The sequence below is a fragment of the Colobus angolensis genome, unplaced genomic scaffold (assembly GCF_000951035.1).
Source record: "Colobus angolensis palliatus isolate OR3802 unplaced genomic scaffold, Cang.pa_1.0 Scaffold394, whole genome shotgun sequence".
Lineage (NCBI taxonomy): Eukaryota > Metazoa > Chordata > Mammalia > Primates > Cercopithecidae > Colobus > Colobus angolensis.
This window is the reverse complement of record NW_012117310.1, coordinates 2,059,897-2,075,395: the sequence shown is the minus strand read 5'-3', so window position 1 is coordinate 2,075,395 and position 15,499 is coordinate 2,059,897. Positions and strand designations below refer to the sequence as shown.

Below are 15,499 nucleotides of genomic sequence, written 5' to 3'. Positions count from 1 at the left end.
AGGGCTTTGAAAAACTAAATCTTTAAAAAGTGATGACCAAACTCTAGAAAACTCTTGAAAATTCTGAAGCCATAGTTTCTTCTCTGACTTCATCTCAGGCATCAAATGTCCTTTAATAGGATGCTTCATAAGAAATAAGTTAACCAAGATTTCAGGTACTTAATGTAATTTTTATTTGTTGTTCATTAAATAAAAGTGGAATATCTTACAGATACATGAATTTTATTGACATAAATGAGAGGATATACATAGTGTAATTACTACTGGGGACTTTAAGTCTGTGTAGCACCTAGAAGCATTTTCTTGTCCTCTTAAAGTACAAATTCAGATAATCAACCTTTTCATATTATTATAATTAAGCTAACATCTAATATTTTATAGGCTCCTACTATGTGTTGGGAGCTCTGCTGAGCACCTTATATATGCAGTCTCTTTTAGCATAGATAAAAATCATATGAGGTAAGTTCACATTATGAAATAAGCTTCTGGACCTCTCTGAAAATAAGCTTTCTCATAGGAAAGTATAATGAAAAATACAAACAGCTACTCACCCTCTTGTGAGAATTAAATGTTCTAATTCACCTAAGTCCCCTAGCTTGGCCTGCCTCATAGTAAATACATTTTAAAAATTAACCTTTATTCTTACAGAAATATTATTAAATAAACAGAAAGCTATTATTTATCATAAGAGAACAATTATAATATAGAGAATGATGATTTGTAATTGAAGAGTAGCATTTGAGTAACAAATTATCTTTATATATATTTACAGTTTCTTTTATCGAAAGGCTGAGTTTGACATGGGGTTGTTTTAATATGTGAATCATGAAATATTTAGAGAGAAATTTTGATGGCACATTATGGAGGAAAAAACACCAAATCTCCAACAATGTTCCATGAGAACTTTATAATTTTTCTAGAATATTTAATTATAGTGTGATTAAAAACTGTGGAATTATTCTGGTTTTTAGAATTCCTGTTAGACATATAATTGATTTTTATTTCAGAAAAACTAATATTTTAGCATGCTTCCAAAAGATGAGTAATATTATAAATTTAAAATGCAGATTTATCTTTTCTTAGTTGTTTTGCCAAATCCTATGATTATAAATTGCCCTGATGAGTCTCTGGTGAGCCTTGGATTTTATTATATTGTAGATAAAGTTCTGTTTCTAGTGTCGGTTATGTTTTTAGATACATCCTCTGTTATACAGAAAGCCTTTAAAGTCAGTATTAATATTGCTTCCTGCTGCCAGGATTATGACAGAACTCAACAAATCGCAAATTGTTCTTTTGTTTCCTTTTTAAAAGACTACTTCATTAAAGATATGCATGCCCTTTTTCACCAAAATTAGACTTCCCGTTGCCATATCAAGCAGAATTCTTCATTAAGAATATGAATGTAGAAGAAATGTTGGCCAGTGAGGTTCTTGGAGACTTTCTTGGGGCAGTGAAAAATGTGTGGCAGCCAGAGCGCCTGAATGCCATAAACATCACATCAGCCCTAGACAGGGGTGGCAGGGTGCCACTTCCCATTAATGACCTGAAGGAGGGGTAAGCAGACCTTTATATCTCATTGCCTTAAATATAGATTTTTTAAATATGGTGATCTTATCAAACTTATTATAGATGGAAGATGGTCTATTGCATTTTTCTTTTTAATAAGAAATAGATATTGTAAAGATATGAACATACTAGTAATTTTCTATATTGACAAAGATATCGTGTTAATGGTTTTTTATATCTCAAGTTCCTGGTCTGTGAAATCTAATTGTAGATGAGGGTCAGCATCATAAATTACAGCACTAAGTCTTTTGTACCTTCCATAAAGAAGCTGATTATTTAGGGCCATGAATTTCAAAGGAAATTGACGCCCCAGTTATTAGCTGCAGAAGGATGCGCAGACTGCTGTAACTTTATTCTAGGAAACTATTTCTTCGTCTTTAACATTCTTTCCACCATGTGTCGGTGACTGATAGCTGGGGTGGATTTGAAACCCATTCCTGTGACACAAAGGCCTAAAGCCTGACCTTGTCACTCACAAGCTGGGTGACACTGGGCAAACCCTGAACTCCTCTGTGCCTCAACTTCCTCATCTGTTCCTGTGGGGAACGGATGTTCTCCCTCAGAATTGTTATAAAGATTAAGTGAGATAATGCATTTGAAAGATATTTGTCAATTCTCCAGCCGTGCAGATAGAAAGCATGACTTCTGACCTTGTGGAGGTCAAGAAACAATCCTGCCTGGGTAAAGTTATTATCAAGACAAACTTCGATCTTTAATTTTTAATCTGTAGGTTGAGGCAGATTTGCTTTTCCTCCCTCAATCCTATAAAAGTATAGTCTGTGGAATAAATCATATTTTGCATAGCATATTCCCCTTTCAACTTCTCCTTCACCCATAATCCTGGAAACACTTTTATACAGGTGATATCTAGAATTAGCTAGAATATGTGGATTAGTAAGAATTAAATTTAAGTATAGCTTTAAAGGAGAACTATGTACACATGGATGCGGTCTGTGGGAGCAGGTAGAAGGCAGATGGGGAAAAGCAGTGAGCTGTAAAGTCCAACCTGAAAATTTCAGAATTCAGTTTTATCTTCTATTTTATAGCAATGGATTTTGAAGTCAGTCAAGCATACATAGAAGTCCTTTGAGGAAAATGGTTGCTTTATCTCTTGTCTATGTGCTGATTGGCTTTCTATATGAAAACATAATTCTAGAGCTTAAATTTTTACTTCATAGTTACAACATGGTTCTCTTTCCTATAAAGTAATTAAAGCAGAACCATAGAATGATATGAATGGGGCTATCTTCCCTGAAGGCATTCTCCAAATATGGAGGTTTTAAAACACTTTTCTTAAGGTAATGTGTTCCACAATTGTTAAAACAATGACCAAATAGTGTTGGAGGAAAGAGCACAAAAACAAGGCATTGGTAGAGTTTTTCATTGTGGTGCTTTATTCTGGTCTCACTTTTTCTCCAGTTAGTAGTGCAGGTCCCACCTGTCGAGGTACTTTTAGAGCCTGAACTAAACTAAATTGAACCAAGCAACTCCCTAAACCAACCTGTGACCTAAAGCACTGCTTTCCAACTATGTCTAGCCTGAAAATTGCCAATAGAACATTACTAAAAATATAGATAGGTTCCTGGCCTTTGTTCCCCCTAGAGACTGATTCTTTGAGCCTAGGGCTGGGCCTGAGCATGTGACTCTATATTAAGAACAGAATTTTTGTCCTACAGTACTTGTTTGAGAATTCAATCACTAACTGACTGACCCCCAACACCTGCTAGAGGGTGGCACATGCTGTCAGATATTTGAGAGAATCAGTCCCGTGGCATTTATTTGGACTCTTGTCTCAGATCCCTTCCCAACTTGAAATGCTTTCCATGAGTTTTAATTTAATGTTAAGCCTTAACCTTTACAAAATATTCATATGGAGTCTTTTAAAATAGCATTTCTATAAATTGTATACACAGTGTCAACTCTATTACTCCAGTGTCCGTATACAAACACTCATAAAATAAAATCCTACTTGAGTTCTAATTCAAAAAGAAAAGTTTGTTGCTGCAAATGATTTTGCATGTTTTCTTGAGTTGTTATATAACATCATGATAATAGAAACAGTTTTTTAGCCCTGTTGCCTTAAATTTAGAAAAAAAAGAAAAATCCAATGCTTAACTAGTACTGTCTTTCCTTTTTACCCGTGTATATTATGATTTTTAATTCACTTAATATACTTTCTGCCTTTGTATTTTCTTTTGAAAATATCAGGGGCTGTAAATCCTTTAAAAATGAAATATTGAAAAGATCAAGAAATAGGGTCAGAGCTAGCAAAGGAATTATATCCTTTTAAAAAATTTTTGTTTAAAAATATATTCATACCCTTCAGAAGTATTAATTAAGCACCTAATAAATGTATTCTGTGTAATACTTAGCATAAGTCTTAGTCCCAGATTTAAGAAAAAGATCTCCATGAAATTATTTCCTATTACACATGTCAGCCACAATTACTACGTGCAAATTTTTTCATATTTGATATGTATAGTCAGTTAAACAGCAGATGACCAAGAGTAGCCCTCAGTAGTAGACACTCAGGGTAAATCTACTACCCTTCTACTGCCTAAAGTGTAATTAAATGTCAGTCCCCAAGAGCCCAACCTGCAGCATCTCAGCTCCTCATCCTTCTTGATGAGCATTTTTTTTTAATCTGGCAGAACTCACTGACAGCTTTCAAACTTCTCCTACATCAAACAGAAAATGATTATAAAGATTTACTTCAAAGTGAATAAGCTCCTGCAAAGGAAGGCTGAGCCCTCTGAAAAGATTCATTTTCCCTTGCCAGACCCATAACCCCAAGGCAACTGTGCTGTCTCTGGGCATGATCTTGGTGCTACTTTTGCTCCTGATGCTGAGCTAGAGGCTAAGGCCTCATGGATGTATTTAGCCTGGGATAAAGCTGGGGGAAGAAGAGCAGGTTCGTATTTCATTCCAGGCATATCGTGGCTGCCAACCACAGGCGAGTGATGTAGTGTAAATGGTGGCTATGAAGGGAATGATGGGGTGTGAGGATTAAAGAATATACTCACTTTTCCTAAGAGATTGTCAAACCTACCACTATTTCCTCTGGTTACCAAAGCATGTGGATCCAGTTTCAGTCAGCAACAGAGAATCCTAGTTTATTCTCTAGACCATCTCACAAAGTACTCCGGCTGATTGTCTGCTTTTTGCTGTACGTCAGAGGCCTCAGTGAGAAGTTGTACTTGAGGAAAAGAATGGAAATCAATGGCTGCCCAATATTGGTCTGATGGAAAGTCATGATCCTGGGCCAATTTCAGTAGGGTTCTGAAATTGTCTCTATTTATTGTAACTTACAGAATTGCCCTTTATCCTTTTTTTCTTTTTTTTTTGTCATGTGGGCTACAATGCAGTGGTGGGATCTTGACTCACTGGAACCTCTGCCTCCTGGGTTCAAGTGATTCTCCTATCTCAGCCTCCTGAGTAGCTGAGATTACAGGCTCCTGCCACTGTGCCTGGCTAATTTTTATATTTTTAGTAGAGATGGAGTTTCACCATGTTGGCCAGGCTGGTCTGGAACTCCTGACCATGTGATCTACCTGCCTCGGACTCCCAGAGTGCTCGGATTACAGGCATGAGCCACCGTGCCTGGCCGAATTGCCCTTTATTCTTAAATGATGTCCCTCCTATAATTTTGGTTCAAATATCCTTTCTTTTATGGAATAGTGGTGATATAGAAATATTTGCAAATGCCTTTAATATAAAATTGGAAACCTGTATCAATTTTTATATCAAAAAACAAATGAAGTCAATGCAACTATATGTTTAGTATCTACTCTTCTGAATTCTATCATTTTTTCTTTCATAGTTTAAGGTTTATTCAGTATTTTTTAAATGGGATAATATTTTATTAGTCTTTGGAGTAGAGCGATTTTAAAAACACAATCTAGGCTTGCAGTCTACTAGGGAGTAGGCAAATAATCAGATAATTAAAATCAGTGTTTTAAGTACCACAATTGAGGCATCACAGAGAGGGCTCCTCTCTCATTACAGTTCTACACCTGGAAAAGGTTTATAGAGGAACTGAAGGCTGACTGAGTTGAAAATATAAGTACAAATTAGCGTGCTGAGAAAATGAGAAACAGGAATGCTATGCAGGGGTAAAGGCTTGGGCAAGTCCCTTAGGTGGGAGAGAGCATAGTGGATTCAGAAATCTACTTAGTGTGGAAATGGAGAAAGATCCAGAAGGGGCAAAGACCAGATCATGTGAGACCTTGTCTTCTGGGAAAAGTTATTTGGATTTCACCCTGAAGCATTAGGACCTGTGCAGAAAATGGTTGATACTAAAGTTTTTGTTTTAGAGAGATCGCAATTGTAGAATAGGGAAGATTGAATGGAGGAAATGCTGTGTGGATATAGGTGCTGGGATTTTAGGGGACCTAATAGCATCCATTTTCCCCTGCCAGAGGATACATGAACAAGAGGAACATGAACACATGAAAAAATTCTTAGAATTCAGTGCCAATAAAACATTTAGGTCTCTAAGGAATAGTCATGCTTTCCTCTCTCTAATGATGAGAACTGTGACATTTCCTGTGTTTTTTTTTTTTTAATTTCAATTTGGGTACAAGAAAATTCAGTGCCAAATGCAGTGCTCTGGCTTGCAAGATAATTATTAGTCCTGTCGAGTTTTCAATATTTTCCTAATTTCTGGTGACTTTTTCACTTGTTTATTTTATTATATGTGTTTTGCTATAATCTCATACATCTTTCATTCTTTATTTTTCATCTTAATTTTATTGATTAATTGCAGATATGTACATTATAAAGAAGTGGGGTGGAGGAAAAGGCAGGAAGTTTGGTGCTGCTGCTTTTGAGAGCTCAACATTTCCCAGGCAACATGTAACATATATGGACATATTCTTCTCTAAACTGTCTTTTATCTTCTATATACATAAAATAACAAAGTGTGTTCATTAATTGGACAATTAGGAAAAAATACAATCATTGGATCCATTTATTTGGTTATTGCTGTAAAAGGTGGATTTTTGACTTAAATTATTTACCATTACTTGTTTCTTCACATTATAAATCTAAAGGCCTCAATAAATGCATTTTACCTCAAAGAAGAGAAATTGAATTGTTCAAATTGGAAGAAAAAAATTCTTCACAAGAAATAACTCTATCCAGTGTACTCCAGTCTCTAATATTTTGAAGTACCAGATTTTGTTAGCATTCATTGAGAGTCTTATACTTGATAATAGCCTCCTGTCTCATCTGTTTATACATATTTGAAATTTTGAAAACATGTGGTAGGGTCATAAAAGTAAAGATCATTCTCATTTTACTCCATACAAATTTAAAATTTTGACATATCAAAAACTGGGTGAAAGGAAAACAACAGATTACAAAAAACATAATTTTAGCATGTGTAGCATAGTTATTATTACACATGGACTCAGACAAAATTACATATTTTAAAAAGCTAGCATGTTCAAACTTAGTGATTCTATAAAAGAAGCCATAAATATACTTTTTAGAAAGACTTAATGAGACAAATCCAATATCTACTGCTGTTGAACATGACATTTGTGTTCCATTTGTTTTTAAACTGGTATAATGCTTTCCATTCATGCATTCATTTAGCCAATAGGCTACTTGAGGACAGTGGCAAAGACTGGGTTCAAGGAGCACTATTAAGGGGCTGTTCCTTCACTCCCTTTGGAAGGTGATGGTGACTACAACTATAGTTCTAGCAGTGGGACAAAACAAAGTGGACAGGTGTGTATGAGAGTTATTTCAGGGTAAATGTCAGAGACTGATGATGGATTGAATATGTGGAGAGAAAGAGAGGAGTCAAAGAGATGGTGCTTGAGTTCATGACTTGAGCATTTGGGGATGTCAATCACCGAGAGAGAAGACAGAAGGAGGAACAGGTGGAGGTGGGGTGGGGTAATGATGAGCTCAGTTTGGAACATATTAAGTTGAAAAGCTTATGGATCATCCAAGTAGAGATGAAAGTAATTTGGCAATATGTGTCAACTGTCATAAAAATGTTTCCACTTCTAGAACCTCTCTTTTAGGATAGTCACATTAAAGAATATGCAGCAATAGTCTTTGTAATATTATTTATAACTTCAAAAAATTGGACGCAACTTAGTTGTCCAACTCTGAAATAATTGTGAAATAAATCATATGTACTTAAAAAATTATATTGCCATAAAACTATAATTACAAAGATTACAATGTGGAATATGCTTATGATGTAGTAAGTGAAAAAGCAGGACACACAATTATATTTTAGAGATTATTGCAATAGATTAAAATATATGCATTTGAAACATATTCTGCAAAATACATTGGAAAATGAAAATAGTTCTCTTGGCAATATAAATGAGTTTTGTTTTTATACCTCAGGTTTTCTGTAATGTTTTTATATTGCTTTTATAATTTAAGGAAAGAAACATTTCAAAGCATGAAAATCTCTTATGCCCATTCATGTTACCTTGAAAGGAATTAATTAAAAATCTTACTAATTGCAAATACAAATCAATGTCTTGTCTAAGCAAGAGGGCCATTAACAGTTGTAAGAAAAATTCATTTTATCTCTGTCCTTACAAATATATTTCACAATTACCAAGGAAAAATACGGTGTTGGCTTGGTAGTTATTAAGAGGATAGAAACTGAATGTATGCAAGGCTTCAAAGTAATAACTTGTTTTAAATTGAATATGTTTATATCCACTGATCATCTAAATACCAATGGTTTCTCATATCTACTTTTGTTCTGAATTTTTAATTTGATCTTTAATTTTAGTCAATTATTTACTATTTGTTTCCCAAAGGTACAATAGGTTTTTTAAAAAATAATCTTTCAAATTAGTCTTAAATCCTAATACAAATTTGATGTGAAGAGCAAATGAATTTGTGTGAACATACTCCCGAACACAGTTGTCATCTCAGGCTTGGTCGTGACTTCATATTTACATTTACATAGCTTGGAACTTTTGTGCTGTACTTTTATTTCATTTTTTAAAAATAACAGCTTTATTGAGATATAATTCACATATCATACAATGCACCTATCTAAAATGTACAATTTTAAATCGTGATTTTTAGTAAATTCACAAAGTCATGCAATCATTATTATAACCAATTTTAGAAAGTTGTTATTATCCCAACACCCACCCTTGTACCCATTAGCAGTCACCACCACCCCCACCCCTAGGCAGCCACTAAGGTACTTGCTGTCTCTATAAAGTGCCTATTCTGGACATTTTGTATAAATGGAATTATATAATACGTGGTCTTCTGTGACTGGCTTCTTTCACTTTGTATAACATTTTCAAGTTTCATCTATGTTGTAGAATAAATTAGTATTTCATTTTTCATCATGGAGTAATATTCTGTTTTATGGATATGCCACCTTTTGTTTATCCATTTATAAGCTGATGAGCATTTGGGTTGTTTTCACTTGTTGACTATTATGAATGATGTCATTGTGAACATTCATGTACAAGTCTTTGTGTAGACATATATTTTCACTTTTCTTAAGTAAGTATATCCCTAGGAATCGAGTTGCTGGGTCATATGGTAACTCTGTATTTAACATTTGGAAGAATTGCCAGACTGTTTTCCAAAGCAGATATATTTTACATTTCCATCAGCAAAATAGGAGAGTTCCAACTGTTCCACATCTTCACCAGCACTAGCTATTATCTATCTTTTTGATTATAGCCATCCTAGTGAAAGTGAAGTGGTATCTCATTGTGGTTTTGATTTCTATTTTGCTGATGGCCAGTGATGCTGCACATCTCTTCATATGTGTATTAGATATCTAGATATCATTTTTGGAAACAGGTCTATTCATATCCTTTGCCATTTTTAGTTGAATTATTCATCTTTTCATCAAGTTGAAAGAGTCTTTTATATGTTCTATATACAAGTCCTTTATTAAGTATATGATTTGCAGATATTTTCTCCTATTTCATGGATTGTCTTCACTTTTCTTAATGGTGTTCTTTGAAGCACAGAACTTTTTTATTTTGATAGAGTTCAATTTATCTATTTTTTTTTTCTGTTACTGCTGGAGCTTTTGGTGTCATATTTTAAAAATCACTGCCTAATCCAAGGTCATATTTATGCCTGTTTTCCTCTCAGAGTGTAATAGTTTTAGCTCTTAAAGTCTTTGAATTTTTTGTGTGTATACTATTTTTTAGAGAATTTTTAGGTTTATAGGAAAATTAAGCATAAGGTGCAGAGATTACTTTTGCATCGCCTCCCCCATTATCAACATCCCCCACCAGAGTGGTATATTTGTTACAAATGATGAACCTACATTGACAAATCACTATCACCCAAAGTCCCTTCCTTACATTAGGTGTCACTCTTGGTGGTTTACATTCTGTGGGTTTGGACAAATGTATAATGACATGTTTCCACCATTATAGTATCATACAGAGTAGTTTCACTGCTCTAAAAGTCATCTATGTTCCACCTGTTCATCCCTCCTTCCCCCTGACTTCTGGCAATCATTGATGTTTTTACTGTCTTTATAGTGGTTTTTCTTCCAGAATGTCATATAATTGGAATCATATAGTCTGTAGCCTTTCCATATTGGCTTATTTCACTTAGTAATATGCTTTTAAGTTTCTTCCATACCATTTCATGGCTAGATAGCTTATTCCTTTTTAGCACTGAATAATATTCCATTTTCTGGATGTACCACAGTTTAATTGTCATTCACCTACTGGAGGACATCTTGGTTGCCCCCACATTTTGGCAGTCATGAACAAAGCTGCTATAGATATCCATGTGCAGGCTTCTGTGTGGAAGTAAGTTTTTAACTCCTTTGGGTAAATATAGGGAGAGTGATAGCTGGATCATATGGTAAAAGTATGTTATTTTGTAAGAAACTGCCAAGCTGTCTTCCAAATTGGCTACACTATCTTGCATTCCCACCAGCAATGAATAAAAGTTGTTGTTGCTTCACATCCTTGCCAGCATTTGATATTGCCACTGTTCTGGATTTTGGCCGATCTGTGTGTTGCATATCTCACTGTTTTCATTTGTCTTTCCGTGATGACATGTGAAGTGGAGCATCTTTTCATGTGCATATTTACCACGAGTGTATCTTCTATGGTGAGGCGTCTGTTAAGGTCTCTGGCTTTTTGTTGTTGTTGTTGTTGTTGAGACAGAGTCTTACTGTATCGCCCAGGCTGGAGTGCAGGGTTGTGATCTTGGCTCACTAAAGCCTCCGCCTCCTAGGTTCAAGTGATTCTCATGCCTCAGCTTCCCAAGTAGCTGGGACTATAGGAGCACGCCACCAAACACAGATAATTTTTGTATTTTCAGTAGAGATGGGGTTTCGCCATGTTGCTGAGGCTGGTCTCAAACTCCTGGCCTCAAGTGATCTGCCCACCTTGGCCTCCAAAAGTGCTGAGATTACAGACTTGAGCCACTGCATCAGGCCTCTGGCCCATTTTTAATTGGATTGTTTGTTGTTTTGTTGTAAGTATTTTTTGAATAACAGTCCTTTATCAGATACGCATTTTGCAAATATTTCCTTCTAGTCTGTGGCTTTTTGTATTACTGGCAGTGTCTTTTGCAGAAGAGAAATTTTTAATTTTAATTAAGTCCATCTCATCAGTTCTTTCTTTCATGGATTGTGCCTTTGGTGTTGTAACTAAAAAGTCATCATCAAATCCAAGGTCATCTCGATTTTCTCCTCTATTATCTTCTAGGAGTTTCATAGTTTTGCATTTTGCATGTAGATCTGTGATGAATTTTGAGTTAATTTTTGTGAAGGGCGTATGCATCTAGATTCATTTTTTACATGTATAAGTCTAGTTTTTTCAACACCATTTATTCGAAAGACTATCTTTCCTCCATTGTATTGCCTTTGCTCCTTTACCACAGATTACTTGAATAGATTTATATGGGTCTATTTCTAAATGTGTATTCTGTTCCATTGATCTGTTTGGTCAGTTGTTTCCCAATACTACACTGTCTTGATTGCTGTAGCTTTATAGTAAATCTTGATGTTGGGTAGTGTCAGTCCTTAAAATTTGTTCTTCTCCTTCAATATTGTTTTGGCTATTCTGGGTCTTCTGTTTCTCCATATAAACTTTAGAATAAGTTTGTTAATATCTGCAAAATAACTTGCTGAGATTATGACTGAGATTACATTGAATCTATAATTAATTTGGAAAGAACTGGCATAAGGACAATATTTAGTCTTCCTATCCATAAACATGGAATATCTCTCCATTTATTTAGTTCTTCTTTGATTTCTTTAATCAGTTTTGTAGTTTTCCTCATACAGATCTTGTACCTATTTTATTAGACATATTTATATTTAAGTATTTTATTTTGGAGGGTACTCTGCGCCTAGGCTGGAGTGCAGTGGCACAATCTCGGCTCACTGCAACCTCTGCCTTCCGGATTCAACCCCTGGCTCAACCTCCTGAGAAGCTGGGACTACAGGCATGTGCCACCACGCCCAGCTAATTTTTGTATTTTTAGTAGAGATGGTTTTGCCACGTTGGCCAGGCTGGTCTCAAACTTCTGACCTCAGGTTATCCACCTGCCTCAGCCTCCAAAAGTGCTGGATTACAGGTGTTAGCCACCACACTCGGCCTGTGTTTTTAATTTCAAGTTCTACCTGTTCATGCTGGTATATAGGAAAGTGATTGACTTTAGCATATTAATCTTACTATCAGCTGTATCAGCTCTTGCCTCATGTATTTTGATGCTTTCTGTTTTGGAAGGTTTTCACTGATTCCTGCAACCTTGCTGTAATCACTTACTAGTTTTAGGAGTTTTTAATCAATTCTTTTGAATCATATCATCTGCAAACAAAGATAGTATTTGATCTTTTCAAATCTGTATACTTTGTATTTTTTATTACATTAGTTAGGACTTCCAGTATGATGTTAAAAAACAGTGATGAGAGGCAACATTCTTAACTTTTTCCTGATGCTAGTGGGAAAACTTCAAGTTTCTCATCATTTAGAGTAATGTTAGCTGTAGGTATCAAATTGAGGAAATCCCTCTCTATTCCTAGTTTACTAAGAATTTTTTTTTTTTCACAAATTGCCATTGGATTTTGTCAAATGCATTTCCTGCATCTGTTGATGATGTCATGTGATTTTTCTTCTTTAGCCTGTTGATGTGATATTAACTGATTTTTGGATGTTGAACTAGCCTTGCATAACTGGGGAAAGTCCCAATTGATCATTGTGTATAATTCCTTTTATACATTGTTGAATCTGATTTGCTAATATTTTGTTGAGGATTTTTGCACCTGTGTTTATGAGAGATGCTGGTATGGTGTGTAGTTTCTTTTCATGTAATGTTGTTTTCTGGTTTTAGTATTAAGGTAATTTTGGTTTCATAGAATGAGATAGGAAGCATTCTTTTGGCTTTTGTCTTCTGAGAAATATTGTAGAGAGTTGGCATAATTTCTCCTTTAAATGTCTGGTAGAATTCAACAGTGAACCCATCTGTACCTGATGCTTTCTTTTTTAGGAGATTATTAATTATTGATTCAATTTCTTTACTACATATAGGCCCTGTGCAGATTATCTGATTTTTATTATTATTTTTTTCTTCTGCTTACTTTGGATTTGACTTGTTCTTCTTTTTCTAGTTTCCTGAGGGGGAGGTTTCAATTATTGATTTTAGATCTTTCTTCTTTTCTAATGTATGCATTCAATGCTATGAATTTCCTTCTAAGTATTGCTTTTGCTGAATTGTAAACATTTTGATAAGTTATGGTTTCATTTTTATTTAATTCAGAATATTTTCAGGTTTCATCCAAGATTTCTCCTTTAATCCATGTGCTATTTTTGAAGGATGTTGCTTAGTCTCCTAGTAGTTTGGGATTTTTCAGTTATCTTTTGGTATTGAGTTCCAGTTTAATTCTACTGTGATCTGAGAGCAGACAGTATATGATTTCCATTCTTTTAAATCTGTTAATTTTGTATGGTCTGGAATGTTGTTAAATGTTTCAAGTGAACTTAAGAAGAATGTGTATTCTGCTATTTTTGGATGAAGTAGTCTCTAAGTGTCTATTAAAACCTGTCGACTAATGATGATACTGAATTTCACTATGTCTTTACCAATTTTCTGCCTGCTGGTTGTGTCCATTTCTGATAGAGAGATGTTGAAATGTCCAACTATAATAGTGGATTCATCTGTTTCTCTTTGCACTTCTATCAGCTCTTGCCTCATGTATTTTGATGCACTGTTATTAGGCACATACACATTAAGGAGTGATTTATGTTCTTAAAGAATTGACCTCTTTATCATTATGTAATGCCTTTCTTTGTCTCTGATAAGTTTCCTTGCTATGAGGTTGGCTCTGTCTGAAATTAATATAGCTCCTCCTGCTTTTTAGAGTTATTGTCAGCATAGTATATCTTTTTGCACTCATTTACTTTTAATGTATATGTGTCTTCATATTTAAAGTAGGTATTTTTTTGTAAACAGAGTATAGTTGGATCTTGTTTTTCAATCCACTCTGACAGTCTCTATCTTTTCATGGGGGTATTTAGATTTAGACCATGGATGATTAAAGTGATTATTGAGGCAAGCCATGGTAGCTCATGCCTGTAATCCCAGCACTTTGGGAGGCAGAGGCAGGCAGATCACCTGAGGTCAGGAGTTTGAGACCAGCCTAGCCAACATGGTAAAAACCCATCTCTACCGAAAATACAAAAATTAGCTGGGTGTGGTGGTGGGCACCTGTAGTCCCAGCTACTTGGGAGGCCGAGGCAGGAGAATTGCTTGAACCCAGGAGGCGGAAGTTGCAGTGAGCCAAGATCTGCGCTCCAGCCTGGGTGACAGGGCGAGACTCTGCCTCAAAAATAAAATAACAAAACAAAATAAAATAAAATTACCATATTTGTTACTGCTTTCTGTTTGTTGCCTTTGTTTTTTGTTTCTATTTTTGTCGTCCACTCTTTTCCCACTTTTTATAGTTTTCATTGAGCAATTTTTATGATTGTTTTCTCTCCTTTTTTAACCTATCAGTTGTATTTTTTAAACTTTCTTTCAGTGATTGTCTTAGAGTTTGCAATATACATATAAAACCAATCCAAGTTCACTTTCAAATAACACTATAATACTTCCTAGGTATTGCAGGTATCTTATGATAACAAAATAATCCCTGTCTCTCCCTCATCTCTCTTGTATCATTGCTGTCATTTATTTTGCTTATATATGTGTATATAAACATAGAGATATATACATTTATGGATACATGGGTGAATAGATTGTAGATATTATTTTAAACAAATCATCTATTAGATCAATTAAGAAAAATAAAAGGTTTTATCTTCACTTATTCCTTCTCTGATGCTCTACTTTTCTTTATGTAGATCTCAGTTTCTGACCTATATCATTTTCCATCTCTCAAAAGAAGTTATTTTAACATTTCTTGCAAAGTAGTTTCACTTTATTCATTAGAGCCCTCTGCATATTAGTCATGGTTGTTTTAAATTTCTGTTCTGATAATTTCAACATCTCTGCCATCTCGTCTGGTTTGATGCTTGTTCAGTCTTTTCAAACTGTGTTTTTTTGCTGTTTAGTATGTTTTATAATTTTTTCTTGATAGCCAGACTAATGTATGGAGTAAAAAGAATTTGACTATAAGTAGACCTTTAGTAATATGGTGGTCAGGTGTTGTGGGAGGGGAAGAATTCTGTAATTCTATGATTCGTTCTCAATCTTTTAGTGAGCCTGTGCCTCAGGACCATGAGTTTCCCATACGCTTCTCATCTGCCTTTTTAGGTAGGACAGGTTACTACGTGGATATCCAGTTTTTCCACCACCATTAGTTATAACAGCTATTCTTTCCTTTTTGAATTGTCTAGGTACCTGTGATAATGATCAGTTTATTAAATATGAGAGTTTATTTCTGGATTCTTAGTTCTATTCCATTGATCTGTATGTCTGTCCCTATGCCCATACCAGATGA

At 34.9% G+C, this 15,499-nt stretch overlaps 1 protein-coding gene across 6 annotated transcripts in view; it reads left to right on the top strand.

Annotated features, from left to right (window-relative positions):
• Nucleotides 1-15,499, top strand: part of SGCE (sarcoglycan, epsilon) — a 71,575-nt gene that overhangs the window by 36,431 nt on the left and 19,645 nt on the right. For all 6 annotated transcript variants that reach the window (XM_011955090.1, XM_011955089.1, XM_011955086.1 and 3 more), the window contains one exon: nucleotides 1,356-1,554. In XM_011955090.1, coding sequence (XP_011810480.1) covers nucleotides 1,356-1,554 — 199 coding nt within the window. The remainder of the gene's footprint in view (nucleotides 1-1,355; nucleotides 1,555-15,499) is intronic.